The 27,291-nt window shown below is 45.5% G+C and overlaps 1 protein-coding gene across 1 annotated transcript in view; it reads left to right on the forward strand.

The window, feature by feature from the left end:
- Window positions 1-10,087, forward strand: part of STK33 (serine/threonine kinase 33) — a 62,518-nt gene extending 52,431 nt beyond the window's left edge. Inside the window, exon 12 of the mRNA XM_080913025.1 lies at window positions 9,828-10,087. Coding sequence (XP_080769151.1) covers window positions 9,828-10,019 — 192 coding nt within the window. The 3' untranslated portion in view covers window positions 10,020-10,087. The remainder of the gene's footprint in view (window positions 1-9,827) is intronic.
- The last annotated feature ends 17,204 nt before the right edge of the window (window positions 10,088-27,291 follow it).

Raw genomic sequence — 27,291 nt, forward strand, 5'->3', positions numbered from 1 at the left:
CTAATATCACAGAAACCCTGAACAAACACTTAGCATGGTATTTGGAATACTGCCACAAAACAAAGTGATAAGTGCAACAAACTATTCAGAAAATATTTTGCATCCAAATCCACAAAATATTCTTGAGCCGAGATGAAGAAAGCTATCAGAGGAGGATATATCATGTTCATGAACTGAAGCTGTCAGTCCATTTGCCTAACACTGTAACCAGTCATCACAGCATGCATGGTAGGATGCCCAGACTAGCCAGCCCAAGTGTTGACAAGGACATTCAACACCTGTAGTTTTTCCTACATTGCTAATAAAAATTCAAATGCACCATCTGAGGAATCCTTTCAAAATACAACTTGGTGTGACTTATGAAGTTAAATATTCAGTTGCCATTAACCCAGCAATTCTAAATTTACAGAAAGATTTGTAAACCACCCAAAAATGTTTTAGGATATATTTAAAACAAATTATTACACAGCCTAAGAGTACATGCAATCCAAATGTTTATTAATTAAAGAACAGGTAGACATATAATGATATATTATTATAATAGAATACTGCTTGGCTAGAACAATGAGTTACCAATGCCTAGATGAAAATTTAAAACTTTAAAATAATATAAAAATCTGCAAATTATCAATAAAGAAATTAACAAGGGGATGAAGAGGTGGTTCAGTGGGGGAAAGTATTTGATATGCAAGAATAAAACCCCGAGTTCAGATCCCCAGCACATATGTAGAAAGCCATATAGTACGTGCCTCTAACCTTTTTATAGAAACCTCGTCTATAAAAATAAGCTGGGGGCTGAAAAGATAACTAAACAGTTAAGAGCACTGGCTGCTTCCAGAGGACCTGAGTGTGGTTCCCAACACCAACATGGCAGTTTGCAATTTCTTATAACTCCAGTTACAGAGGAGCCAGTGCCCTCTTCTGGCCTTCTTGGTTTCCTGTATGCACATGGCACACATACATATGTGCAGGCACTCATACATACACATAAAATTTAAATATATAGAAAACTATGGTGATGAGCAATAGACGCCTAAAGCTAATCATGACCTTCACAGGCATGCACAGGTACACACACTTGCTTAAGTGTGCAGAAATTGCACACATGAACACACACATACACAATTTTAAAATGTAAGATTTAAAAAATTAATTTTAAGTGTGTGTGTGTGTGTGTGTGTGTGTGTGTGTGTAATGTGCCTGTGAGTGCAGGTATCTGTAGAGATCAGAAAACGGCATCCCATCCCCCGGAGCCACCTGGCCTAAATACTATGATCCAAACTTTTGTGCACACAAGAGCAGTGTGTACCCTAGCACCACAATGTTTTTAAGTTAAATTTCAACTAACATTTTAAGCAACAGACCACATGAAGCTCAAAACCAAAGTGTGGATGTTTCAGTCCTTCTTAGAAGGGGGAACAAAATAACCACAAGAGGAAATACACAGACAAAGTGTGGGGCAGAGACTGAAGAAAAGGCCATCCAGAGATGGCCCCACCTAGAGATCAATCCCATAAAAAGTCACCAAACCCAGACAATACTGAGGATTCCAAGAAGTGCATGCTGACAGGAGCCTGATATAGCTGTCCCCTGAGAAGCTCTGCCAGAGCATGACAGATAGAGGCTGATGCTCTCAACCAACCATTGGGACCCCAATGGAGGAGTTAGAAAAAGGACTTGAAGGAGCTGAAGGAGTTTTCAACCCCACAGGAAGAACAACAATATCAACCAACCAGACCCCCCCAAAGCTCTCAGAGACTAAATCACAAACTAAACAGTACCCGTGGTTCCAGCTGCACATGTAGCGAAGGATGGCCTTATTGGGCATCAATGGGAGGAGAGGCCTTTGGTCCTGTGAAGGCTCAATACCCCAGTGTAGGGGAATGCCAGGGCAGGGAGATGGGAGGGAGTAGGTGGGTGAGCACTCTCATAGAGGCAGGGTGAGGGGGAATGAAATAGGGGGATTCCAGAAGGGAAACCAGGAGAGAGGATAATATTTGACATGCATGTAAAGAAAATACGCAATTTAAAAAAAATATATCAGACACAAAGGTTCACACGTTATGCTTTTCTCTTGTTTATATAATGTTTTAAGAGTCAAGACTAATTATGTCTAAAAATATTAGAACACTTGTGGCCCCAAAATAAAATAAGAGGTCAGAGTGGGACCATAAAGGTTCTTTGCAGGGATTGATTTTTAGAGAGGAGACTGACAGAGGCCTGGGCCTTGGGTGCCCTAAGCGCTCTCCTGTGAAGCTAGGCCTCTCACCTTGAGTTGCTGTGTCTTGACCATGGCATTGGTAACCTGGGTCTGTGTGTGTCAGAACTCCTCAGAGTATACTTGTGACTCATGTATTCTACTGTATATGAATTATACTCTTACTGCAAAGAAAAGAAAGCTATTTACATCTTTCTCTAATTTGCAAGTTAAATTTTACTTTCATTAACTCCATGCAAGACCCAGATCTTTGTGTGGGTAACCTGGTAAAGAAAGTCTATATATTTTCAAGTTGATCTCTCTCATTCCTGCTTTCCTCTCCCTTTCTTCTGACTTTTGAAAACCACAGGAACACGAGATAAGATGGGTGGCCATTGTGAGCAAAACTATAACAGAAAACTTGTATCAGAATTTTGTCATTTGGACCTTGTGCAGGCCTATAATTTGAATGTGTGACTCTAGAAGTGGTTGCTATGGTGATAAACCACTTTACTTAAATAGCATGTATTTTACTCAAAATTCAGAGGAATGGTAACAGTTTCTAGTAATCACACTTTGGTATTAACTTGCAGGATGTGCCGAGAGCTCACAGGCTTTGCATCCATTATCACCAGATAAGTTCATCAGGTCGAAGTTACACCAGTGAGCACTGAAATGTGTGTATTCATCCCAGTCTCTTGTTACATATCTTCCCTTGCACACATGGACCCCTTGTGTGATTAATAATATGAACAGCAGAAATCAGGCCAAGGGTGCTGAATTAGAAAAAAGGCAAACCTGAAGGGATCTTGTGGGATCATCTTTCCCATCTTTCTGTATGCAGTCAGACCAATTTCTCTCCAGCTGTCTCAACTGCTAAGAATCTGTAACAGATGAACAGTTAAAATGCTGCTGGAAGTGGCCCTGGCAGGGCTACCCTGCCCCAATGGCACACGGAACTGGCATGTAGCTCCACAGCACTGAATCTACCCCTTCTTCATGCCACACTATAGTTTTGGTTTTCTTTTATTATTATTCCCCAATGTATATATACTGTGATATGAGTGTGTGTGTGCATGCATGCATGCATGTGTGTGTGTGTGTGTGTGTGTGTGTGTGTGTGTGTGCTCCCATGTAGTTGAACACAGGTGCATTTGGGGCCTGAAGTTAATACCAAGTACCTTCTTTGGTCATGCTCAACTCTTTTATTGAGCCGAAAGCTTGCCAATCCTGCCAGTTGGCAGCTTGCTCCAGGGATCCCCAGACTCTACCTCCAAAGTGCTGTGATTATAGGTGGCTGTTCAGCTACTGCATGGCTCCTGGAAATCTGAACATCTGTGAAAAGCTGTGCCTGGTTCTGCCCCTCAACCCCATGCCCCCAGAAATAGGACTCAAAATAAACACCAAGACAATAGAGCTGGGCTCTTCTACTAGATCCTAAAAAAAAAAAAAAACAAACCAATTATTTTAATCTACAATCTGCCGCATGGCTGGTTACCTGTACTTGGGTACCATGTGTCTGTCTCCTCAAAGCCTCCCAGAGAATCTCTCCCCCAGGCTCTCTCCCAGAGTCCTTTCTCTTCCCTTGATGACCCACTTCATCTTCTGCCTAAGCCACAAGCCATGAGCTCCGTAATTGACAGTGATGAGTCCACACAACACACAAGATATTCTCTCTGCAATTCCACCTTTTAGTCCAATAAAAGGCTCCTTTTCTTTCTAATATAAATTAAACAGTTATAACAATTATGAAAACTATGAGGTATGATGTACATTTACAATGTCTAGTCCATAGTATTTGGCAATTAAGGAAAAATTTCTATTATCTGTCCTATCTTCATATATTTAAAATTTTGTGCCCGACTCAAATTTTATCCTAACTTGGAGTTAAGAGCGGTCCATGGGGAAGTTGGCAAGTCATAACTTGGGGCAGTTGATAGGGAGGTAAAAACTAAAAGCTTAGAGAGTAGATGTCTGCCCAGCTGTAGTGCTGATTAAGGCTTATTATAAATATAAAATTTGTGTGTTTTATGTGGGAACTGAATGGTCAAAGGCAGGCTAGAAACTGGGGTTGAGATGAAATATTTCTACAACAGAATATAGGTTCTTAAGCTTGTGCAGCCATCTCCCCAGCCCTAAGGGTATTTTTCCTTCTTATATACTCTTCTCTGTAGCTTTTTAAGCTAAAGAATTATTAAAGATGTTCCTCCTGCAGTCATATTAATAGCCAGTTGGTAAAATGGCTCTGGTCCCTTTTATCTTTGCAGGTTGGTATGGCTTCACCATGGTTTACACAGGATGAAGGGTTTCCTCCTGATTGGGCCTTTTCATGGCGGCAGGGTTTCATAGCCATGGCTTTGCTGTTTGCTGTTTTGAGTACACAGCGGTGATTTTTCAGTTCGCTCGTGGGTTGCCAAAGACGGCCTAAAGTCTCATGATGGCCATCCAGGAGCTTTCCCCTGGAATTGAAAAGGGAAAGCCTCCCTTTCTCCTGCTCTGTGCAAGCAGGGAGGTCCTCTCCTGTTTGTCTTTTGTGACCTGTAAGATCTCACAGCCCTGAAAAGTCCACTTTTCATTCTCTTTCCTATTACTTACAAAGCTGTAAAATTGTGTCAGTGACAACAAAGATTCCTGAGGGAATCCAGGCAGCCACGAGAGAGGAAAGGAAATTCCAGACTTAGATGACCTATACACTAACCAAAGAAATCCCTGAAAAATTAAAATTGGCACAATTCTAGAAAAACTCTGGGAGCTGAAATTTTCTTCAGCCATTTATACTTCAAGGAGAAAAGATGCTTGGTTTCCTGTGCAGAGAATATGCCCAAAGGAGTTCCAACTTGGTGGTTCTGCACCTGTGATCAGAGATGGTTCCGGCATCAGAGATGATTCCGGCAAGGAAGCAAGGCAGAGGCGCAGACTCTAGAGAACCCTTAGGAGTCTGCTTCCTGAACAGTTGCCCACTAACCCTGGTACAGCTGCAGTGAGTAAGGAAGGGAGAACACAGAACACCCCTTCCATACATACAGAGGCTTCAACACAGTAAACAGTCACATAAAGGGGAGCATATTTTCTTCCTTTCTTTTTCTTTTCTTTTTTTTATTGAAAAACTTTATTTTAAAAAAACAAAGATAAATGTACAAATTTAAGCATTTTTGCATAAAAGTATACAAATACATTTTTAAGGTTGTAATTAAGTATTTGTGGGTATATATACATACACATATGTATATATGTAACAATAATATAGGAAAAGAGGCTATTAATTTGAGGGGATAGGAGAGAAACTGGGAGGTGCTGTAGGAAGGAAAGGGGGATGTGATACAGTTCTATTTTAATTAAAATATATTCTTTTTTTTCTTGAACTTCATACAGTCTATGAGTTGTTTCTCGGGTGTTCAGAACTTTCTGGGGTTAGTATCCCATTATCAGTGACTTCATATTATGTTTGTTCTTTTGTGACTAGGTTAACTCACTCAGGATGATATTTCTCTAGATGCATCCATTTTCTTAAGAATTTCATAAAGTTATTGTTTCTGATAGCAATTTTTGTATCCATTCATCTACTGAAGAACATCTGAGTTCTTTCCAGCTTCTGGCTATTATAAATAGGACTGCTATAAACATTGTGGTGCCTTGTCAAGTCCCTGATTTTAGTGGGATTGCTTCAAGTTTCTCACCCTTAAGTTTGATGTTGGCTGTTGGTTTGCTGTATATTGCTTTTATTATGTTTAGGTATGGGTCTTGGATTCCTGTTCTTTCCAAGACTTTTAACATGAAGGGGTGTTGAATTTTGTCAAATGCTTTCTCAGCATCGAGTGAGATGACCACGTGGTTTTTTTCTTTGAGTTTGTTTATATGGTGGATTACATTGATGGATTTTCTTATATTAAACCATCCCTGCATCCCAGGGATGAAGCCTACTTGATCATGGTGAATGATCATTTTGATGTGTTCTTGGATTTAGTTTGCAAGGATTTTGTTGAGTATTTTTGCATCAATGTTCATAAGTGAGATTGGTCTGAGGTTCTCTTTCCTTGTAGGGTTTTTGTGTGGTTTAGGAATGAGGGTTATTGTAGCCTCAAAGAATGAGTTAGATAGTGTTCCATCTGACTCTATTTTGTGGAATAGTTTGGAGAGCATTGGTATTATGTCGTCAATAAATGTCTGATAAAACTCTGCGCTGAACCCATCTGGACATGAGCTTTTTTTGGTTGGGAGGCTTTTGATGACTGCTTCTATTTCTTTAGGTGCTATGAGATTATTTAAATGGTTTACCTGGTCCTGGTTTAACTTTGGTATCTTGTATCTGTCTAGGAATTTATCCATTTCCTCCAGATTTTCCAGCTTTGTTGAGTATAGGTTTTTGTAGTAGGATCTGATGATTTCTTGAATTTCCTGTTTCAGTCGTTATTTCTCCACTTTCCTTTCTGATTTTGTTAATTTGGATACTCTCTCTTTGCCCTCTAGCTAGTCTGGCTAAGGGTTTATCAATTTTGTTAATTTTCTCAAAGAATCAGCTCTTGGTTTTGTTGATTCTTTCAATGGTTCTTTTTGTTTCTATTTGGTCTATTTCTGCCCTAAGTTTGATTATTTCTTGCCATCTACTCCTCTTGGGTGTATCTGCTTCCTTTTGTTCTAGAGCTTTCAACTGTGCTGTCAGGTTGCTAGTATATGCTCTTTCCAGTTTCTTTTTGAAGCACTCAGAGCTATGAGTTTTCCTCTCAGTAGTACTTTCATTGCATCCTATAGGTTTGGGTATGTCATGTTTTCATTTTCATTGAATTATAGAAAATCCTTAATTTCTTTTTTTATTTCTTCTTTGACCCTGCTATCGTTAAATAGAGCATTGTTTAGTTTCCATGTGTATATGGGTTTTTTGTTGTCTTTGTTGTTATTAAAGACCAGCCTTAGACCATGGTGATCTGAAAGAATGCATGGGAGTATTTCGATCTTCTTCACAATGCAGCGTACACCTACACACATATACACATAAACACAAATAGATGTTGACCTCTGCCTATACCAACCTTAATACACATGAGCACAAAAGTGACAGAGAAAGCAGAGCCTCTGTGTGCTGTGGGGAAGTGTGAATTGGTACAACTGTTTCGGCATTTCGCTTTCTGGTACTGTTGGTGAGACAGTGGAGAGAACCGGAATGTCTGCTGGGAAGAGACTAGCCGAATGACTGTGGCCTATTCACAAACCAGAGGTTCACTGCCCAACCGAAGAAAGAGCAGGCAAGCTGTATGAATTTAGACAGAATGCTCTGTAAGAGAGCCATCAGTTTATTAAAAAGACCTCGGGTGTGGAGGGATGCTTGTAGTGCAATTCTATTTATGGGATAGGGTAAAAGAAAGCTGGGGATGAATTAGACTGAGCCACCAGAGGCTTTGACCTGCTCCCCATGGAAGTGACAATTGAATGGCAGCAATTCATTCACCTGTACAGATGTACTTGTGGGTACATAAGACCCTGCACAACATTGCTTGAGTTTTATGATGCTGGGTTTGGATTAACTAGGAGGCAAGAAAGAGATTTTTGTTAAACCACGAGCATGTTCTATGTATTTTTAAAGATCACTAAAATTATAAATAAATATCTGTGGCTGATGGATGTAACTTTCCTCATCCTGCTACATAAGGAAACAAGAATATTATGTTTCTATGTCAATACCAACTAGACATGTAGTTTCATTTCCCCTACCACATTTTTTTCCACAAAATTATAAGAACTACATTGAGCTACTATGATTGAGAAGGAAGTTCTAGGGCATATAGAGGGGAACATGGCATTGCTTGCTAAGCATACAGAGACACAGTGTGTCTTCCTGGTGACTGGAGGCTCTGAGTCAAGTACATAAGAAGTAGGCTAGCAGGGCCAGGTAAGATGGCTCAGAGGATAGAAGTTCTTCCTGCCAAACACGATGACCTGAGTTTGATCTCTGGAACTCATGTGGTAGAAGGAGAAAACTGATTTCTACACATTGTCTTTGACTTTCACACATGCACCATGGCACATGCACACACAACCGTACAACCAACCAACCAATCAACCAACCAACCAACCAATCAATTAAATTTTTAAAAATCACAAAATGGAAACATCACCCTTACATAAATATACATGGAAAAGCCAACGACAACCTCTGCTCAGCGTGCTAGTCGTAGTAGCATTTCCTCAGCTACTCAATATCCAAGTTGTCATGGTCAATGGGACATTTAGCTTCGTTTGTAGGTGGTATTAATGTGCCAAGTTAGTTAAATTTTATAAATTGAAAATTCCAGCTCCATGTCTCAGGAAAGCAAGTGGTCCTCAGGCAGGTACCAGCATGTCAGGATGCTGTGTTGGTTCGGTTAATGAGCCTGGGTGTTCAATGAGGTGATAGGAGCTACCTTATCAAATGGTTTTTGTTTTTCAATTTTCTGTTTCTTGGAATAATCAATGGAGGCAATTTGCATATTTTCTTAAAAAGAGTAAACAACCTTTTACATTCCAAACTTTATATAATTTTTTTCAAGGCATAGGACACCTTAGAGTGTTGCATGACCAAGAATCAGTCCTGTAGTGTCAAGCAGGAGGTTGGTCTGAGAAAGTCCTACTACAGGAGTGTCTACAATAAATGCCCCTCAGCACACTTTGTCTTTTTTGAAACATAGTACCTGAGTAAAGATGCCCTAAGGTTTTGCTGCAGCCTTAGGAGCTTCTATTCCTTAGACAAATGTATAAGTACAGATTTTTCGTATCTCAAAAGGCAGGGGAATCAAGAAGACACTGGAGCAATCTGTCCAGTGCTTTGTGTGATCTTTCCCATTCTTTGGAAACAGCGCCCAGCAATCTAAAATGTTGCACGCATGCCTGTTGCCGTGTTGTTCTGTGTAGGTGACAGCTTGCTCTGACCTGCTTTGCAGGTCTCCAGGGACAGTCCCTGCTCTTTAGAACTCTCTGCTCAGCCTCACGTAATTAAAATGATCACTCTTTAAGTGAGCCTAAGGTCAGAGCGAGCCTTGTCTCCCTGTGACTGCAGGATTCAAGCCTGCTTCTTCCTGTCCCACAGAGTGGAATGACCTGGGGGAACAAGGTCACCTCAGCCTGGTGCTTTCCTGCTGTAAAAACTCCGCAGCACCCTCATCCTTTCATGGAGCACAACTCATCCCCATCGAGTGAACATTCAAACCTTGTTTTACCCCTTTCACCAGTGAGGCATGGAGACTCGAAGTCTACAAAGCTCCCTGCTTGACTGGCAAAAGAAGCCTATCCCTGGAGTGAATGCAGAGGAGGGGTTGAGAGTGTGGGAGTGGCCAAGTGCAGCCACTTTGTGAGTCTGAAGAGATGGAATGTGATGGTGTGTTTGTGTCCAGGTGAGCGTCACTGTGCAGACCTTCAAGGCCCTTTAGTGAGTTTCCCACAGCAGAACTTTAAATAACTTAATAGTTTCACCATAATAAGCTCTAAGCACCTTGGTCCTCAGGAAATCGGCAAAAGAGCTTTGATCTGTATTACATAAGCTCAGGGGCATGCCCCTGCCTCACGGTCTTGTGGAATGCTGCTGTCTCCTGTTCCCTTGAGTTACTATACATATACCTTTTTACACCTGAACACTAATTTAGACTTTCTCTTCAATCCACAGCCCACTGCTACAGCCAAGAAGCCTGACGCAGATAACGTGGACATGAGATCTGCAGACTCGACATCCTACAAACTCCTTTCTGCTGAAATCAAAACAGACCCAGAGAAAAGCTCCGGGACTGTGAGCCACGCAGCAGTGGCTAAAGGCACTCTGAAATCCACTGCCTTGTTTCGAGGCAAGAAAAGGCTCTAAGGCTCTGCGCAGTGCTGAGCAGCTGAAGAACGGACGGCTCTTCCAGCACTGAAGGGAGGGACAGAAGAGAAAGGCGCCAAGCTTTGAGCCATTGGCTCTGATGAGCCTACCTGTGTTTCCACCAGTTTAAAATTGAAGCCAGTTACCTCCACGCAGCACAGCCTGAGCAGGGCATTAAAGGACAGCCGTGGGCATGCTTGGAGCAGGCGGCTGCTCTCACCAGCCCAAGGCATCGTTCCAGGATTGTTTAAGGAACACGAGCTATCAGTGCAAGGCTGGGGCCATGCTCGCTCAGTCCTACTCAGATTCTTATATTTAAGCTCTATTGTTTATAGGGGAAGATAAGAGGCCCAGTACAGTGACGGGGGTTCTGAATGATTCTGTGCACTTTGCACTAGGAGACTTTGTTAGAGGATTACTAATAAAATGGCCACTGGCATTGTGGCAGAAGTGACCTCGTCCCTCTCATGTCCTTGTGATTTTAGTTGCTATAGACTGTTTAAGACAATTTATTTTAAACATAGAAAACTAGGACATTTTATAATTGCTTGCACTGGCTTGCTGCTATATTCCCATCTTATTGATTAAATCAATAAACTGAAATGCTTTCATGCACGTTCATTTTATGTTAAGGAGAGGTGACCTTAGCAAGTCCTCTGAGTGCTTCCTAGGCAGCCAAAGCTGGCCTGTTGTCTCTGGGGAAGGACTGAGACTGGACAGGAAACATGTCATGAGCTATTGTGGGAGGGTTCTTTGTCCTCTCGGTCAACAGCTCTACCACAGCAGGTTAAGCAGGGTGAGTTCCAGGTTCACTGAGGGGCCTTGATTCAAGAAATAAGGTAGAGGAACAGCAGGATTGCTCAGTTGGTATTGTCACCAAAATTAATTACCTGATTTTAACATCCTACATGCTAGAAGTTGTCCTTTGAGCCCCTTACCGATGTGTCATGTATGCCACACACATATGCACACACGTGTGCACACATACACACACACACACATACACACTAAATTAATTAATTTTAAAAGCCAAACTGTAACCTGGCATGGTGGTACATGCTTTTAATCCCAACACTTGGGGGGCAGAAGCAGGTGGCTCTCTGTGAGTTTAAAGCCAGCCAGTTTAAGGTCTACACAATGAGTTCCAGGACAGACAGAGCTATATAGAGACCCTGTCTCAAACAACAAACAAAAATAGAAAAATAAAATTAAAACCAACAAAATGAGGTGGAGAATAATTGAAAAAAGACACCCAGAGTCAACTTTGGATCTACATATGCACACTTGTGCAACTGCACCAGCACACATGAGCATATTTGCACACTCATGACACAAATACCACATACGGGGAGCCCCTTTTCCATCTCCTAAGCTTGATGAATCCTCAAAGGGTTTGAGGAAGCAGCCGTGAAGGTACAGACTGTCCATCTGTGGGGGACCCTGGCTCATCAGCTCAGGGGAGGGCTCTGTTCCAGGAGCTGCACACCTTCACCCTGATGGAAAGAGCAGGGGCCGGGGACATCTCTGAAGGGCCAGCTGGGTCTCCCTGTAGGGACAACAGCAGCTTTGATTCTGCCCAGTGTGTCTGCATCTTTTCTCATCACACGCTAGACAAGGCTAGCGTCCCTCTGTCATAACATACATTCTGTCAGCCCTCTAACAGTAGAAGGTGGCCTATCACATTCCTTCCCCTGACTCCTGTGGACCATTAAGATAGAATTTATGTCACTCTTGAGAGAGAATGGCCATATTACTTTATTTATTCACACGGAAGCCATGTAGACCAGACTGTCTGATCTTTGCTCCTAACACAGGTTTGGTGTCTGAGCTCCAAGGCTCTTCTGTCTGCATCTACCTCCCCAGGAGTGGAAAAGCAGTTTCTTCATGGCATACCTGCTTTTCATGGTCAGTGGGCCACCTCTCAGGCTCAACAGCAATCTCTCTGATACCTCCTGGGCATAGAGAATTGAATTTGGATGTTACCTGGAGGGACACGTCCACCTAGGACAGTACAGGACAAGTGTGATCTCCAAGGAGACCTGAGGAAGGGAAAGAGCGAGGCAAGAAACAAGAGGAAAAGTATGCAGTCTACGAAACCAGATGCTAGCATGTGGCTATGTCAAGGCCAGAAACATGTCAAGTGTAGAAACACTGCTCAAGGACAGTTTGTCCTCTGGGCCAGGTGACATCGGATAAACCCTCTCCACAGCCTGCTCACAAGCAAAACCAGACAGGCCAAAGGGATGAAGACCAGGAAAATAGAAGCCGAGGGAAACTGGGGTTTTAAGAGCTGGGCACAGAATGGGCCTCAATTTCTTATTAGAAATATTGGGGAGGGGGGAAGTAGATTTTAAAAAACCACTGTGTGCTTATCATGTGAAATACTTTGTTTAACTAATTCTATTTGACTCTAAAATGTAAGTTCCAAGTTGGACAGACCAAAGGCAGTCAGTCTGGAAAATGAAGCTTTTTAAATTCCAGCCCCGCTGTTGAAACAGACAATGAAGGCTTTGTTCAAACAGGTATTCCCAGCAGGAAGCCTGGCTTTGAAATGGGCCAGAGAAGTTGGGTCTTATAAAGGCTGCACTTGGCTGGAGGCCAAGAAGCTGTGGCCTCTGGGAAATGACCCTGGGCTGGTGCTGTGGTTGGAATATGAAATATCCCGCAAGTGACAAGTGTTCGAACATTTGGTCCTCAGCTGGCAGCGCTGTGTGTTGTAGCACCTTTAAGGGGTTGTGTGGCCTTTCTGTAGGCAGTGACTCAGGACAGGTCTTGAAGTTTTATAACTTGGTCCCGCTTCCTGACTGCCGATGCCATGTGTCCAGCCAGCCCCCCTTCCCTGCCGTGTGCCTTCCCTTGTTATGGTGGTATACCTCTTCTCAAGCAGTAAGCCAGAGCCAGGATAAACTTTCCTCCCTTTCTTATTAGCTGTATTGTCTGGGTAAGGAAGAAAGTCACCAGTAGAGTTGGATACTCTCTACCTGTCCTGAAATGTCCTCCCTGCTCTGCCATCTCTGCTGACCTTTAGGGACAGCAGTGTTGGGCTCCCCCGGGCCCTGGGTCACTTGGGATTCTTTCAGTAGAGGTATTTAACAGGAGGTCAGAGCGTGATTGGAGATCCTGACACTGGTCCTTCCCCTAGGGCTGCTGAGCTTTGTGGGTGTCTCTTTCGATGGTATGCTGGTGGTACCTTCAGGGAAAGGGCAGTGCCGTGAGCTGGGAACAGCATATCCCTCAGTCCCTCCCTAAGCCAGCACTTGACCCAGCATCCTCTGTCCCATTCTGGTGCACCTCCTTCTGTGATCCAACACAGCCCAGACTCTGTCCTCCGTCACCCCTCAGGAGTCTTGACCTAGGACAGTTTGCTCCTGGCTGCCAGGCTCCTACAAAATTACAGGTGAGTGAGAAGCACAAAGCCCCCGTTAGTCCTTCCTGACTCCATATACTTGGGTCCTCACAGGGGTTGGAGGAGGGACACAGGGTGCTGTTGCTGGGGTTGGAGCCAGACCAGTGAACCTCCGGTCTAAAATGGCCTAGATTCTAGCTTCCATATTTATGTGCACAGCACATGCACACACACAAACACACACATGGGGGGGTAGGTACAGCCCCCATAGATGCGCACAGATGAACAAACTCCAGGGGACTTGGAGTGAGACAGAAGCCTGGGCTGGGCTTCTCCTCCCTCTCTTTCTCTGAGCACTAAAATCTCCTTACAAAAGCCTTTAAACTAAAAGCACCACCATTCAAAGGCCTCACATAATTCAGCTTCCCTCCTCAGAATCGTATTTTTCTGAGCGAGCCATTTTTGAACTGATTTTGATTTCCGTGCCGTGTATTGTTACCACTTAATTCTCGTTGGCGAGCCAATTTTCTTTGCCTTTGTTCTTCAAAGGAAAGCCACACTGAGTGGCTGTCTTGCATTTGTGTGTGCCTCACTATGCCAGTCCTCGGCATTTCCCTCAGTTACCCAGGGCAGCCTTCCAGGGGCACGGGTGTGGTGGGTTCTCCCACCTCTGCCTGCTCAATGAGCAGCCTCGCTTTGAACAGCAGTACGGAGTAGGAAGTAGGACACTAAGAAGGTGACTAGTGCCATTGCCCAGGCACTTTTCCTGCCACCGTGCTCCCCAGAGCTGTTCAAACATAAGAGCTAGACCCTGGGGAAAGGGCGATGGCCTCAGAGGTCCTCCTCCCCCTATCCCAGCATCAGGCCCTGTGAAATCAGCATACATGATTGATGTTTACTAAGTTAAATTTAATTGCTGGAGGCAAGCATGAGGACCTGAGTTCGAATCCACACGAGAGCCACACGTGGTGCTATACATCGGTAACCCCAGTGTTGGGCAAACAGAGCAGGTGGATCGCCAGAGCTTGCTGCCCAGTCAGCTGTCCAATCAGTGGCCTCTGGGCTCAATGAGAGACCCTGTCTCAAGAAACAAAATGTCAACTCCTGGCCTGAAGACGCAGGTACACACATGTGCACCTGCACAAACACGAGCACACAACACACTGCACATACACAAAATGTAAAACAAATCAGGAGAAGACCTCATCTTTCCTCCCAAGCTCAACTGCAGCACCAGAGACTGTCTGGATGTTATGTCAGCTCCTTTCCTGTGAATTCCCACCTCTAGGTCTTGCTTCCCTGGGTGGGGAGCTGCCTTTCTCCAGAAGCAGATGAATTCTACTGTGGAAATGGGTGAGAAAACCCTTCCTTCACCTATGTGACCTCTGGGGCCATGTAGACACTGTCCTGCTGCCGTCCAACCACCAGTAAAGGTCAGTACTAACAGCTCTGCGCCCTCTCCTGCCCACCCTCGCTCTCTCAGACTCTCCCTCAGACATCTTCTCAAATTTGTCCCACCCCAGTCATGGCCAACCACGTCTCTGTAGAGTGGTCCCTTGTAATCCTGTCAGCAAGAGTCTGTGGCACCTAGGCTTACTGACGGCACAGCCCTTACTGACCTCAGCATGCCGATTTTTCTATCCGTGTCATTGTGGCAGATTCCCTGTGACCTCTGCAGGGCCTTTTCACAGGTGGGGGTCCGTGTGAGTGCTGACCTGCCCGGGCTGTATCTGAGCCACTGAGCTTGCCCAGGAAGGCAGACTCATTTTCCTTAAGTGTCTGTCTTGCTAATTATGCGAGGAGATATATGGAGAGAGAAGGCACAAGCAGAATTAATGGACGGCTTGCCAGAGAACACATTAGCAGCCCCGCTGCTGTGGAGGAGTGGTCAGAAACAGAAAAGGCCTGCAAGCTCCAAGGGCACCTAACCTGGGTCTTCATCTGTAGACACTGGGGAGGCATTTGATATCTGTGCTGGAATTTGATGACTCTGAGCCCTCCTCCTTTGTTACCAGTGGAAGTCCAGTAAGGGGAGATCCTGAGCTCTACCCAACTGGTTGGTCCAGAGATTCCCATGTGACTGACCATGCACAACCTTGCTCACCTGCAGTGCTAGGCTTTCCTTGCCTCTCATTCTTACTACCATGGCTTCAGCTTTCCAAGCTACTGGGCAGGCTCTGGTGAGTCAGGAACCATAAGGACCAGGGTTCAAAGCTGCTATATGTTTGAAGTGATGAGAGCCAGACTCTGTCCAATATGGCAGCCTGGACCCTCAGATACCCAGAGCCTTTGTGGCAGAGTCCTTCACATGGATTGTACTTTCCCGGATCTACTTCTGGGTCTCCAGAGGTCCACCAGTAATTCTAATGTGCATCAGGCTTGCTTCCTGTTGGGGCACCAAAGTACCTATAGGCTCTACGCAAGTTTCAAGGGCCATGGCAGAAAATACACATCTGACTGAGACAGTTGGCTCATTTGGGAGATGCAAAATCTTTCAAAAGACAGAGCCTATGGGGGAAGTAATAAAGGTACATTTAGAGACATGAATTAGTGGCAATGGTCTGCATCCCACATGGCGAGGCTCAAGAGAAGTATTTTTGCGGTTTCAGGCAAGGAGCAAGAATGGGAGAAACACTGGGTGCCAGGGGAGTCTCCTGAGACTTAGGACTCAACATGTCCCCTGGGGACTGGTCTTCTGGGTGCTGGTTCCTGTGGCTTAGCCTCCCACAGCCCAGCAGCTGGCTCCACCCCATTCTCTGAACCAGCCGGGGAATCCTAACCTTAGCCACCAGGAAGGAGGCTCCTCTGTCCTGACACTCTCAGGCGGCCCAGGGGCTGGTAGAAGTGGGTGCTGGCAGTCAGAAGACGCCATCTTGTTAGGTAAAGACATTCAGAAACAGAGCATATCTTCTTGGCAACTGCTCTTCACTTTCCAAGACCAGAGCCACATAGAGCTCTGGGGACTGCCAAGGCCCCCAGCCTCCTGCCTCCTGGTTCTGGCTGGAGATTCTAGCATTCGCTATCCACCTAATGTAAGTGGAGCACACCACTGGTGCAGTTGTCAGCCACTGCTGCTACAAGGGACAGATGAGAGCTTGGACATCCAAGAACACTTATCCTCCCCAGGACACAGTTTCCGTAGTTCCCAAAAGCCCTTCCCTACCAGGACTGGATGTGCTGCTCCACAAACCCACGCCACCAGGTCTCTCTGGAATATTCCATAGGTGTCTGGCCCGGAACAAAAGCAAAAACTGCATTCGCTCTGTTTGGAATCTGGAAGTCTGTAAGTGGCTTAAGTACACAGGTTGGGTTTGTGTTTTCCCAGCTCTACTGCTGCTGACCCCACCAGCCCGAGGCTCACACATCTGCTTCTGTCTCTCAGAACAAAGAGTTTGCAAAGAGGCAAGCCTGCACAATTTGCTGCAGGCTGTGGGTATGAGCTCTTTGGGTTGCATTAAAGAACAGAAGCTTGAACACATTATAAAGCAATTTTCTGTGAACTTGAAAATCATCTAGTAGTTCTGTTGTTTTTACCTTGATGATGTATGGTTAGTTCCTTAAGTAACAGATTCGGAGTCTGTCACCAATAATGGTTTTTCTGGATCCTCAGTCAGGGAGGGAGTGGGGAGGACCGTACACCTTAGGATGGGGAGGACCTACCTTTGATGCTCATGGTTGTAAAAGTCCACCCCTGGGAAGCTTTTGTTGCAAATAAGCATTACTGTGTGTTGTGGGGTTAACTGACACACAACTAAATGGATAAAGGTGAAGCTAAATTAATAGTAGTCTCTAATTAAAAGGCAGAATAGCAATAGGAGCTAATTAAAACCATCACCACTCAGAATAGTAACCCTTCAAACCCCACAAGTGAGCACTTATGGTGAGCCCCACAGTACCTGAGTACTACCAAATGGCTTAGGAAGGCTTGGCATCACAATTCTCCACAGGCTCTGGAAACACAGGACAGCTAGTCTGTTTCATATGGTGGAAATGTTATTTGTCAAAATTCTAGAGCTCTACAGAAACCTAACACTAGATATCCAGATAATTCAGCTGTACCACCTTTGGGTATTTATGCATTTCTAATATATATATTAGAAATTTTATCCATAAGGAAGAATGAGGCTGTATCATTTGCAGGAAAATGGATGTAACCAGAGACCATCCTATCAAGTTAATTAAGCCAGACTCAGAAAGACAAATATTGCATGTTTTCTCTCATTTGTGGATCCTAGATTTTATATAGATATGTAAAGCCATGCATGTGCATATGGCACGACAGAGAAAGGAAACTGTGTAGGGAACAGAGGGGACTAACAGGAGGAAGGGGGGATGAAGGAGAGGGTGGGGGCAGGCATGGAGGACATGCTTATAGTACATTGTATACTTATATGAAAATGTCCTTATGTAACCCGACGTCTGCACAATTAAAAAAAAAGAACAATTAAAAATAAGAATCATAAACAACAACACAAAACTTCTAGAAAGGAACCATACTTCTTGCAAAATTTCATCTATGAATTCCTAGGCCCAGCCGGCTAGAGCTGATGAGGGATGAGGGGGCACAGTCATGGGGTAGGGGGTAGTGCGTCCACTGCTGTGAGAGAAAAGCAGAGAGGAACTGGATGTGTTTGATGCCTCCCCTCGACTGAGGCCTTAGTGTAAAGTGCTGATAGGGTTTAAATGTCTGTGCCCCTGCAAATATCCTTGTCAGAGCCTCAACCCACTGTGTGACTCTGCCTGAACGAATGGGAATTACAGAGGTCCAGCTTACGTGCGGTCCTAAGTATGAGGTCCTGATGCGACAGAAGAGTTGATGTTAGGCCCAGCGAGATGGCAGAAGCCTGATGACCTGTCAATCATTGGAATATATATATATCGAGGAAAGAACCAACTCTTACAAGCTATCCCCTGACCTTCACACTCACACTCTGGTGTTCATCCAACACTCCCCCCATACACACACTTTCAAAAGAAGAGATACTAGAGAGAAGATTCACCTGTATGCTTGTGAGTTCCCCATCTATACCACAAGAAGGCAGCTGTCAGGAAACCAGGAAGAAGTCCTGGAGAAACATAAGCCTGTGGGTCCTTGACCTCAGACTTCCAGACTCTAGAACTGAGAGAAAATGAATGCCTATGGTTTAAGCCACTAGTGTGGTATTCCATTGTAGCTCCTTCCCTACATCTAACAGTTGCCTCATAAAGGGGTCCAGGTTCAAAGGACTCATGGAGAAAGCATGGACGGGTTGTGGGTATGGGGAGGGTGGCTTTGACAGGCAGGTGAGAGGTGGGGTAAGTGTACATGAACTGAAACGCCATTCCAGAAGGCGAGACCTACAACTCAGAAACTAACTGAGCTCTGGGACGCCATAGGTTGTTTGACAGTGGCACCAGCGTAGCAGCAAAAAGCATCAGTGGAAAGCCAGAGACACAAACACCTAAGCCAACAGAGGCCTCTTGACCCACCCACACCTGTCATATAGTGAGAACAAGCCAGATACGTCTTCTATGGGGAAATCATGTGGCACAAAGCCCAGTGGTCCCTCCGTGTCCAAGGAGATCCAGGATGTATAGAAAAAACCTAGCCAGGCTCTGACACTCTTGAGGATTTGGGTCCTCAGAGAAGGGACCATGATCTCAGCAGCCACCTCAAGTCCCCAGGTCACCTTAGGTCTTCAGAGTCCTACACTCTTTCCCCTGGAGCTATGTCTTTATGTATGCACACTCACTAAGTGTGCACACACAGAAAAGCTCACCATGAAAGACATTTAGTATTTGGATGACTTCAAAACACCCAACTCCTGCTCTTTTCCTCTTGATGGATATGATTTTGTGTTGTGTCACATTATAAATATGTATTAGTAACCTACAGTTTTACCCAAACTGCACAAAAGCCATTCTCCTGTATCAGCACACAGGTTTTGTCCCACCAATCCGGGGCTATGTGACATAGATGGCCATGACCTTGCTATGATAATCCACCCAGGCTCAGATTTCTGCTCCTATGTGCAAATAGCTCTTCTCCATGCATTTCTGGATGTCATCTTGAAGGTCAAAGGGTGTGGGTCTTTCTCATCACCTTTGACTCTTCTATAGCTTGGGCTGGGTGGGCCCTGTTTAGAGTCAGGAACTCTCTGGTCCTGAGATGGATGGGAAGCCACATGCAAGTAGGAAAACAGTATCAACCAGCCTGCAGCTCCTGGAGGGCAGTGACAGGCTTTCAGGACTGGAGGGGTTAATTAAGGGCGGATTGAGAAATCTATAAACACCCGGAAATGACTGGCATGTGCTAATTTCTTCTTTAGTATTCAGAATGGCGTTCTGTTAATTAAGGAGCACTAGAGCCCAGGGGAGGCAGCTGGCCAGGCGCTCTGGCACTTGCGGCCTGGCACGCTGCCTATCCCGAGCTTTCTGGGGGCACCAGGGTACAGTGTGACCTTGCTGGCACAGGCCAGGGACAACCTGGCCCTCAGGGAGCCTCCCTGTCCAGTAACAGACAGTAACTAAATTTAGGATTCCTTTCTGTGTCTATTGGTGGCTTCCATCCCTCCTGGAGGCTGCACATACTCGAAGCCCAGTGAGAACCTGGGACCTTCCGTTTCCCAGAATGCCCCACACACTTGTCCAAGGGTTCTCTCCCACAGTCAATGGAGAGACAGAGGCTGAGCTGAGGGCATCCAAATGCAGCCACTTACTGAGTGTGTTGTGTAGATGAGGGTACATACCCTTTGCTTCTTTATTCTAGGGAAGGATTTCAGGAGGAACTGGCTCCCCTAGATGCCTCCCTCTGTCAAAGCACATGTTTACTTTTTCCTTTACCAGTCTCCCAAAGAAACTAGAGCTGCACTTGTGTTCTGTCCTGGGGTGCTCTGAACAGACGAAGACACCAGATGCACCCTGAGAGTAGGAGTGTACTGTAGATTTTGTCTGACACATGAGCTCACTGTCTGTTCATGTGGTATATGACACCATTGTGTGTGTATGTGTGTGTGCGTGCACACAAAAGGCATGCCTGTGAGTATGTGCTGGTGCCAGTACCCTTTTCGGGATGTGATGTTGTTGGGCAAGCCACTCGTGTCTCTGTAATACATTTCCTCCTCTGTAAACTGGGGGCACTGATTGGACCCACTTTATAGCAGCAGAAGTACCTGCCATCATTAGCTGCTTGAACAGCATCTCTGGGCTCCTTCCCTCTTGTTTGACTCCATTTGCCTGGTAAACACCTATTCACCCCCAGACTGAGCTGAAGATTGGGCAGCATCCAGTCCATGCCACAGCACACAGAGATCTCCTTTCAGGATATGAGAATATAAAGAAGCAGGGATCAGAGAGGAGACCTATAGTTCCGGGAAACACATAGACATGGGCTTACACACATCTGTGCAACAAGGCATGTGGATGAGACAGACACCTAGGTGCCATTCACTTGTAAGAGGGCAAAGGCTTGATCATCAAAATTCACACATCCAGGACAGCTTTTGTACACACGTGCTGCACCTAACATAAGCCCTTCGCTGTGAAAACCATTAAGTAATAGAGATAAAATTGTATCTGCACTTGCTAGGGACACAGACAGACAAGGCACACTGACTGGACATACAGCACTTTGCACATGTATACAGAATTTATACTTTGGACACAAACACTGTATATGCACAGTGCATGCATGCTTAGAATACATGTGTGGACAAACATGACATGTCCGTTCATTATCCTAGAGGTAAGGCAGTGTGTGCACACACTGTGTGCACATACCACATAGCACCTAATGCAAGCTCTCAAAAAACCACACATATGCAAGGCCAGAACTGTCGACCCTGGGGAAACTCACCCTGAGAGAGTCCCCTCTCTTTAACCTTCAGTGCTGAAGGCTGCATTGGACCCACAGATGGAGAATTAATTGGTGTCATTAGCATGTGGCAATGATAATGACTTCCATCGATCCCTGTGGCAGATGTATGGCCAGAGCTGGGAGCTCCAGATCTGGGTCCAGGCCTCCCTTGCTGCATCGTGAACTTTGGTTCCTCTATACACAACAGAGAGGGGACAGAAATATAAATCCAGGGCAGTAAGCAACTTACCCATAGCCACAGGGTTGCCAGAGAATGGGTCCCACTGGCTAAGTAGGACACAGCACCTCCTGACCTTCCTCCTCTTCCTTCTCACCCTCCTTTCTTTCTCCTTCCCCTTCTTCCCTTCCTCCCCTCCTCCTCCCTATGCTGGTCTCCAGTCTAGTCCCTTTACCTTCGGTGAACAAAATCACTCAATTCTGTCTCACCTATCAACTCCCTGGCTCTGTTCCCAGTTTTTGTCCTCTGTCTTCAACAGGCTGAGAGACCACAAGGTGGAGGGCCTGGCCTGCAGGGAGAAGGATGAAGGCAAAGGTGACCTCAGGTGGACAGACCTGCCCCCTCCAAGTGCAGCCCACTTCAGGAAACCTCCTTTCCAGACCATCTCTCCTCTGGTGCCTGTAGTATGCCCCCCCCCCAGCTCTTCTTGTGGGAGTTAATGGTCTCCTTCCCCACTGTGTCACACAGCTCTTTGTGGATAGACTGACTAGCTGACCATTGTAGCTGCTTTACACGTAGGCCAGGACAAACAAGTGCTAATACCTGACAGACAACGAGTAAATGCAGACAGACTGAGGCCGGCAGACAGACAGAGGTGAAGAAGCCACAGCAGGCAGGTCAAATACCCAGAAGCCAGGAAATGACTGAGGGGCACAGGGACAACCACATAGACTTGGTTGGCTGTCCACATTTGGGAGTCTGGGTTCTCTGGCCCTCTCAAAGCTTTAGGGTTCCCCAGACTTTCTTGGAACCAGGGTCCCCCATTTTATCTGGTCTTCCCAGGAAGAGAGCTGGGAGCCCTGAAGCTGGAAAACACTGTGGGGGTGGAGTGGGGTAAAGAGGTTTTTTTTTTTTGATGATGCTTACAAGATAGAGTTTGAACTCTGAGGATCTAGCCAGTGGTCCCCAGCCAAGTCCAACGTGCTGCCCCATGAAGCCCAGCCTGGGTCAGACCTGCCAGGGATACCCCTGGGCTGCCTGGATGCACTGAATTTGTTACTGTCACCTCATTTCCAGGGCTTCTAATGAGCTAGTAATGAGCTGTCAGCTAATTATGAGAATTAAATAGGGCAGCCAGCCTGGGCTAAGGAATGGGCTGATCGGAGCCTTTGCTGAAAACATCCAGGGTATCAAGGGAAAGAAGTTCCCTGGCTTCTTGGTTCACATTTGATTTGACCTCTATCCTCACACGAGTTGGGGAACACAGATCCGTTGCAGAAAACTGAGAGTCCCGGACCCATGGTTTAAGAACAAGGCAAGGTCCAGTTTCACAGCTGACAACCTCAAGAGTGGCTGAGGGCCACTGTGACCACTGTGACCCAGCAGAACTCCCTCTACATCTAGAGTCTGTCTTTCTATCTGGGAAGTGGGTCTAGAGAAAGAACATGGCTTCTTGGGTTCTCCCTCCCATCTCAAACCAATCATGTCTTCTTCTCCCTTCACACAGGTGGCTCTGGTGCCCCCAAGTCTTTGAGAATAGCAATTTACTTAGGGTCACACGAACTAATTGGGGAACTCAAATAGAGAAATCTTCAGCCACCAGGAATGAGGGTGTACGCCAAGAAAAGTTCAACGTAGTGCCACTTATGACAGAGTCAAACTGAAGATGCTGTCAGTATATACCATGAGAAGGAATGAGAAAATTGTGGTACCCTCATCTTCCTGACTAAGCCTCTTGAGTGCTAAGATCATAGAAACCCCATGCCTGTTTAATGCTGTGCCAGGAATCGAACTCACGGCTTTGTGTATGCTAAGCAAACACTCTGCCCACTGAGTTGTATGGTCATCCATGCATGGGGTGTTCTATCATGAGCAATGATATAAAGCACACATTACCCTGCTAGTCCTTTGGTTCTCAGATTGCAGGTACAGATCCTAAGCTGCCGCCAATCTTGGCACATTTCCTAAAGTCTGATTGGACAGTGGGCACCCACTGTTCATGCGCAGACACCGAAGCGTGAGGCTATAGTGCTTCCTTATTTCCAAGTCAGAGACTCATGGGATACTTTCCAAAAGCGGGGGGTGGGGGGGGAAGAAGGCTGAAAGCTCACAAAGGAATGAAAGGTGACAGCCAGCACACTGGACGACACAAGAGTTAAAGTCAGTGGGATTATGGGAGGCATGGCAGATTGCTGCTGAGGCTGCCACCGTTTGACTGGAGACGTCCGAAGAAACTTCTAACATATACAGGGAGTGTGGTTACACTGGACTCTCAGAAATACGTCCCAACGTGGAAAACACACAGGATAGGAAATGAGGCTGGGAGTCAGGAGAGGGTGGGGAGACAGCTCAGGGAGTAAGGAGCTTGTCTTGCAAGTGTGAGAACCTGGGTTTGATGTCCAGACACTGTGTAACAAACATACAAAACAACCTCAGATGTGGTGCCAGAGCAGTGGCTCAGGAGTTACAAGCACATCCCAGGTTCAGCTCCCAGCTCCCACATGGCGGCTCGCATCTGTCAGTAACTGCGTTTCAGTGAACCCTGTAGGCATAAAGCATTCATGCGACGCATAGACACACATGCTGGTAAAATACTCAGATATTTACAAATAAATATTGTTTTTTCCAAGTTAGGTATGGTGGTACCTTATATTCCCAGAGCTGGGGAGGTAGGGATGGGTTTGCGCTCCCTGGCCCTCACTGGCAAGCTAGCATATCCTGACCACTGGGCCCTGTGAGAGATCATGTCAAAATAAACAGACAAAAAAAGACAACAACAACAAACCCACACAAAACAAAACAAATACCCACCAAACCCAACAAGGTGGAAGTTGCTCTCAAGCACGCCGACCTGTGTTTGCTCCCTGGGGTCCTCGTTGTGGAAAAGAAACAGCATTGGGCTGAAGAGATGACCCAGCGGTCAGGAGCACTTCTGCTCGTGCAGAGGGCCTGGGTTCCCAGCACCCATGTCAAGACTCTCAAATACCTGTACCTTGTTCCAAAATCCAGTGCCCCATATTGGCCTTCATGGACACTAGGCAAAAACATGGTGCGCGTGCATACATCCAGACACTCACACAAGTAACTTTTTCTAAAGGAGAGAACTGCCTCCCGCAAGCTGTTCTCTTGTTTACACACATGTGCAATGACATTTGTACTTGTGTGTGCACTCTCATTTACACACATGTGCCATGACACTTGTACTCATATGTACTCTCTCATACACGATTGATAAATGCATGTTTAAAAATTATTAAAAAGGAAAAGAAACCCAAGGATAGCAAATGACATTTGAGGTTGACCTCTGGCCTCCTCGCATTCCTTGCACAGACATGTACACCTGTACACACAGGAACACGCACAGACACACCCACATGCACGCCTTCCTTCCTCCACAATGTTAGAAATATTTCCAAAACAATAGTTTCCAAAAATAAAGTTTCAAAAACAATATGATGGTTTGCCAAAGTGTGCAAAGCTCCCCCACAATGAAAGCTATAATGAATCCTTGGTATTCACGCCGTTCTGGGCAAGTCTTCTATGAAGAAATAAAGTACTTTAATTCTTAATGTTCCTAACGCCCTAAGATGCAAGGCACTAAGTATATTAGTTATGCAGTTTCAAAACATCATTGTACAATTCTAGCCAACTATACATGTTATCCTGGTTTGGCTTTTAAAGATTGCAAAAATATTCCTATATTCCCCTCCCCACTGACCATAAGCATTGTTCGGTGTGGCTCCAACCTTTGTAGTTATTCACGGTCCCCACCCATGGCATGCCAAGCTAGGATGGTTGGCACCCATTGGCACGGGCAGAGGAAGCAGAAACAGTTTGGCGCCCACATGTGCACAGTTATGAATTCCAAACAGACAATAGCAGTCTGTGGGTGGCATGTAAGCCAGAATGTGGCTGCCTGGGGGAGGGGGAGGTTAACAAGAGGTGTTAGAATATTCTACATCTTGATCCACATGGTGATTTCTAGCCTTATAAAAATACACTGCACTTGAGTTTTCTGTAGTTCATTGTATATAAAATGTGTATCTTTAGATATGATCCCCAAGTAAAAAATGTGTATGTGTATGTGTGTGTGTGTGTGTGTGTGTGTGTCGCGCGCGCGCGCGCACTCGGTGCTGAGGGTGGAATCCAGGGTCTCACATGTGGTAGGCTAAGGCTCTACCACTGAACTACAGCACCAGCCCATTTTTTACTTTCCGTGTATGAGTGTTTTGCCTGCACTTGAGTCTGCACTTTCATGTCTAGTGCCCCCAAAAGCCAGAAAGAGGGTGTCAGATAATCTGGGGCTGGAGTCAGATACTCACAGATAGTTATGAGCTACCATGTAGGTTCTGGGGATCAAACCCAGGTCCTCAGAGAGAGCAGCCAGTGCTCTTCTGAGACACCTCTCCAGTACCCAGTAATTTTTTTAAATAAAATATTTTGAGGGTGCCTTGGGGGTTTGCATGGCTCCTTCTGTGAGACATTAGGTATAGTTGGTATTGTCTTTATTCTGGATTTTTCTTTGCCTTGCTCTATTTCCCCTCCAGCCACATTGGCTGATCTTTAACTCTACATTGGCTTCTTCACCTTCCCTCCCCTCATTGGTCCTCTCCTGAACTTGTCTTATTTGATGGTGCCCTGGTTCTGGGGCTTCAGTCCTTCTGCCTGGCTCTGTCTGTGTGTAGTTGGTGGTGTGAAGGAAGGGAGGAGAGGCTGATGGTTGGGGGAGTAGGAAACAAGGTAGGGAAGAAGAGAGAAGACATGGTGGAAAAGGGAGGAGAGGAAGAGAATGAGGTTGGTGGGGGTAGAATGAAGGAAAGAAGATAGGAAGGAGGGGAGGGTCAAAGAGAAGAAAGGAGATAGGAGGGAGGTGTGAGAGAGGAAGGAAAAGGAGAGGGAGGAAGTTCAAACTGCCAGGAGTAGACTAGAAGTCATTTGAGGCAGGAGGTTCTCAGAGAGGATTTAGGCCTGATCCCAGCTCTAGAGAAGTGACACCCATTAAGACCTTCACAGCCACCCTGCATCTCTCTGATGGGGTCTGGAACTCCACAGTGTTAGCCACAAATGGCATTTTGAAATGGCTTTTTTTTTTCCTTTTTGGGCGAACCCCAAAGACATTGCTAAGATTTACATTTTCAAATATATGCTGACCTTTTTTTCCTCTTTCTTTGAGTTCATTTGTCATCAGTGTATAATTGAATCAATATATTTCCCGATCAGCCCCAAGATTGAATAAGGTCACGGGGAGCCGTGTGTGGGCATTAGACGTCATTATTTCACTCTGAATGAGCGGCCATGGCACGGAGCAGTCCAGGCACCAAATGAAATTCTATTAGATTCTATTACACTTTTACAATTATAGAGGCGTTCCAATATTACAAGGGGAAATGAAGTCATAATAAAAAAGCCCAGAGGTGTATTACAGAGAAATGGGCACACTATTTTTCTAGTTAAAAACTTGATGGAGGGAGCTTGGCTGCTTTCAGTTGCTGGGATGTGACCTTGTTCTTGAAGCCCCTCATCTGCTCTGCTGCCTCCAGTGTTCCAGCCTCTGCTTCCCCGGGGATCTACTGGGGGATCTGGAGAAGCCAGCAGCCTGCTTCCCTTACGCTGAGCCACAGGGCTATGGGGAGACATAGACTATTCCGAAAAGATGTTACTGTCACTCTTTGAGCCATCGTTGGGAACATCCCAACAATGCAGCACAATATGTAGTACAGTCTATAGGTTCAGTGTGGTGACCCAAACAGTCATGCCAGGTGGACATGCTACACGTAGACATGAGGCAGCCCACTCCTCAACAGAGGTCCGTCAGGGCCTGGGGGCCTGTGTGGCAGATTGGTTGAAAAATCAAGACAGACTAATGATAACTAGACCCTGACAGCTATGAGAGGTCTGGAGACACAAAATAGAA

This window comes from Micromys minutus (genome assembly GCF_963924665.1).
Source record: "Micromys minutus genome assembly, chromosome: 2".
NCBI classification, from domain to species: Eukaryota; Metazoa; Chordata; class Mammalia; order Rodentia; family Muridae; genus Micromys; species Micromys minutus.